Here is a 1199-nt window from a genome sequence, read left to right as displayed (position 1 = left end):
GGGGAGGCCGGGGGCAGCAGGCCTCCGCGCCCGGCGCGCATCCCCGACGCAGCTGCCCTAATGTCACGCGAATGTCACCGCAATAAAAAGTGCCGTGTACATGCCGGAATCGCCGTGGCTGGGGTGAGGGGGAAACAGCCCGGGCCGTGCCACTGGGCAGCGGGCGGCAGGGCCAGGCTGGCCACCCTGACCGCGCGGCACACAGCCCTCCGGAGGAGCCTAAAACTAACAAGCACAGGAAGACAGGCGGCGAGTCCCGGAGGAGCGGCGCAGACACCGGACCAGGCGCTGTCTGGCAAGGTGAAGAGGCCGGACAACCCCGACTGTTGCGGGCCCCGGCGGCTCCGTGGTGGTGGGGGCGCCCCGAGTGCCCACAGCCCCCAGCACGGAGGCAGCAGGGTGCCCCCGAGGCGTCACGGTCTGGGCGCAGCCACAGGGGGCTCGGGCGTTACTGGCACAACACAGGCGGGGAGGAGCCTCCCGGGCCTGAGCCGGGGCAGCTGGACCAGGGCCCAGGGCTGGGCCCAGCCCCAGGCTGTCCCCGCTGCGGCCTGAGCGCCACCCTGGGAGTGGCCCGGGGGCGCGGCAGAGCCTCTCAGCCGTGGGTTCCGGTGGCTCCGTCTGAACCTTCTGCTCCCCACTGTCTCTGGGGCGTGCTCCCACCCCCATCTCTGGCCTGCACCCCAGTTCCCGTGGCAGCCACATGGGGCTGCACCCCAGCATCTACGTGGCATCTTTTACTGAGGTGACATATATCTTAAAAAAAGTAAAAATATTTATTATTAAATAAACCTTTAAAGAAGAATGAAAAAATAAAGACGTATCTGTGCACACAGGAACCGGGGTGCAGGCCAGAGGTGCGGGGTGCGAGGGCGCCCCCAGACAGCGGGGAGCAGAGCAGGCGGGTCCACGAAACCCGCCGCCGAGGGGGCCGCCGGGGGCCTTGTGCTGCGGGCTGCGGCGGCCTGGGGCGCCTGCGCGGGCACAGCCCCCGCTCCCCACTCAGCTGGCGGGGCCCACTCGTTCGAAGCGGAAGCTACTTACAGCCCTTTCGCAAAGGGAAGTCGTCGGAATCACCTTTTCTCGGCAAAAATCGCCGACATTTCTGAGCAGAAGCGCCCTGGAGCGCGCGGTCAGAGCTCCGCAGACCGGCCGGGCCGCGTGGCGCGTGCAGCAGGACGCCGGCAGGAAGCAGCGGG

The 1199-nt window shown here is 67.8% G+C and overlaps 1 protein-coding gene across 1 annotated transcript in view; it reads right to left on the bottom strand.

The window, feature by feature from the left end:
• ODF3B (outer dense fiber of sperm tails 3B) overlaps positions 1 to 1199 on the bottom strand; it is a 14299-nt gene that overhangs the window by 12406 nt on the left and 694 nt on the right. The window contains exon 2 of the mRNA XM_004675614.2: positions 325 to 563. Within this exon, the coding sequence (XP_004675671.2) occupies positions 325 to 563 (239 nt within the window). The remainder of the gene's footprint in view (positions 1 to 324; positions 564 to 1199) is intronic.

Source organism: Condylura cristata, unplaced genomic scaffold (assembly GCF_000260355.1).
Source record: "Condylura cristata isolate star-nosed mole 26May11 unplaced genomic scaffold, ConCri1.0 scaffold00004, whole genome shotgun sequence".
NCBI classification, from domain to species: domain Eukaryota; kingdom Metazoa; phylum Chordata; class Mammalia; order Eulipotyphla; family Talpidae; genus Condylura; species Condylura cristata.
This window is presented reverse-complemented; position numbering and strand designations above follow the sequence as displayed.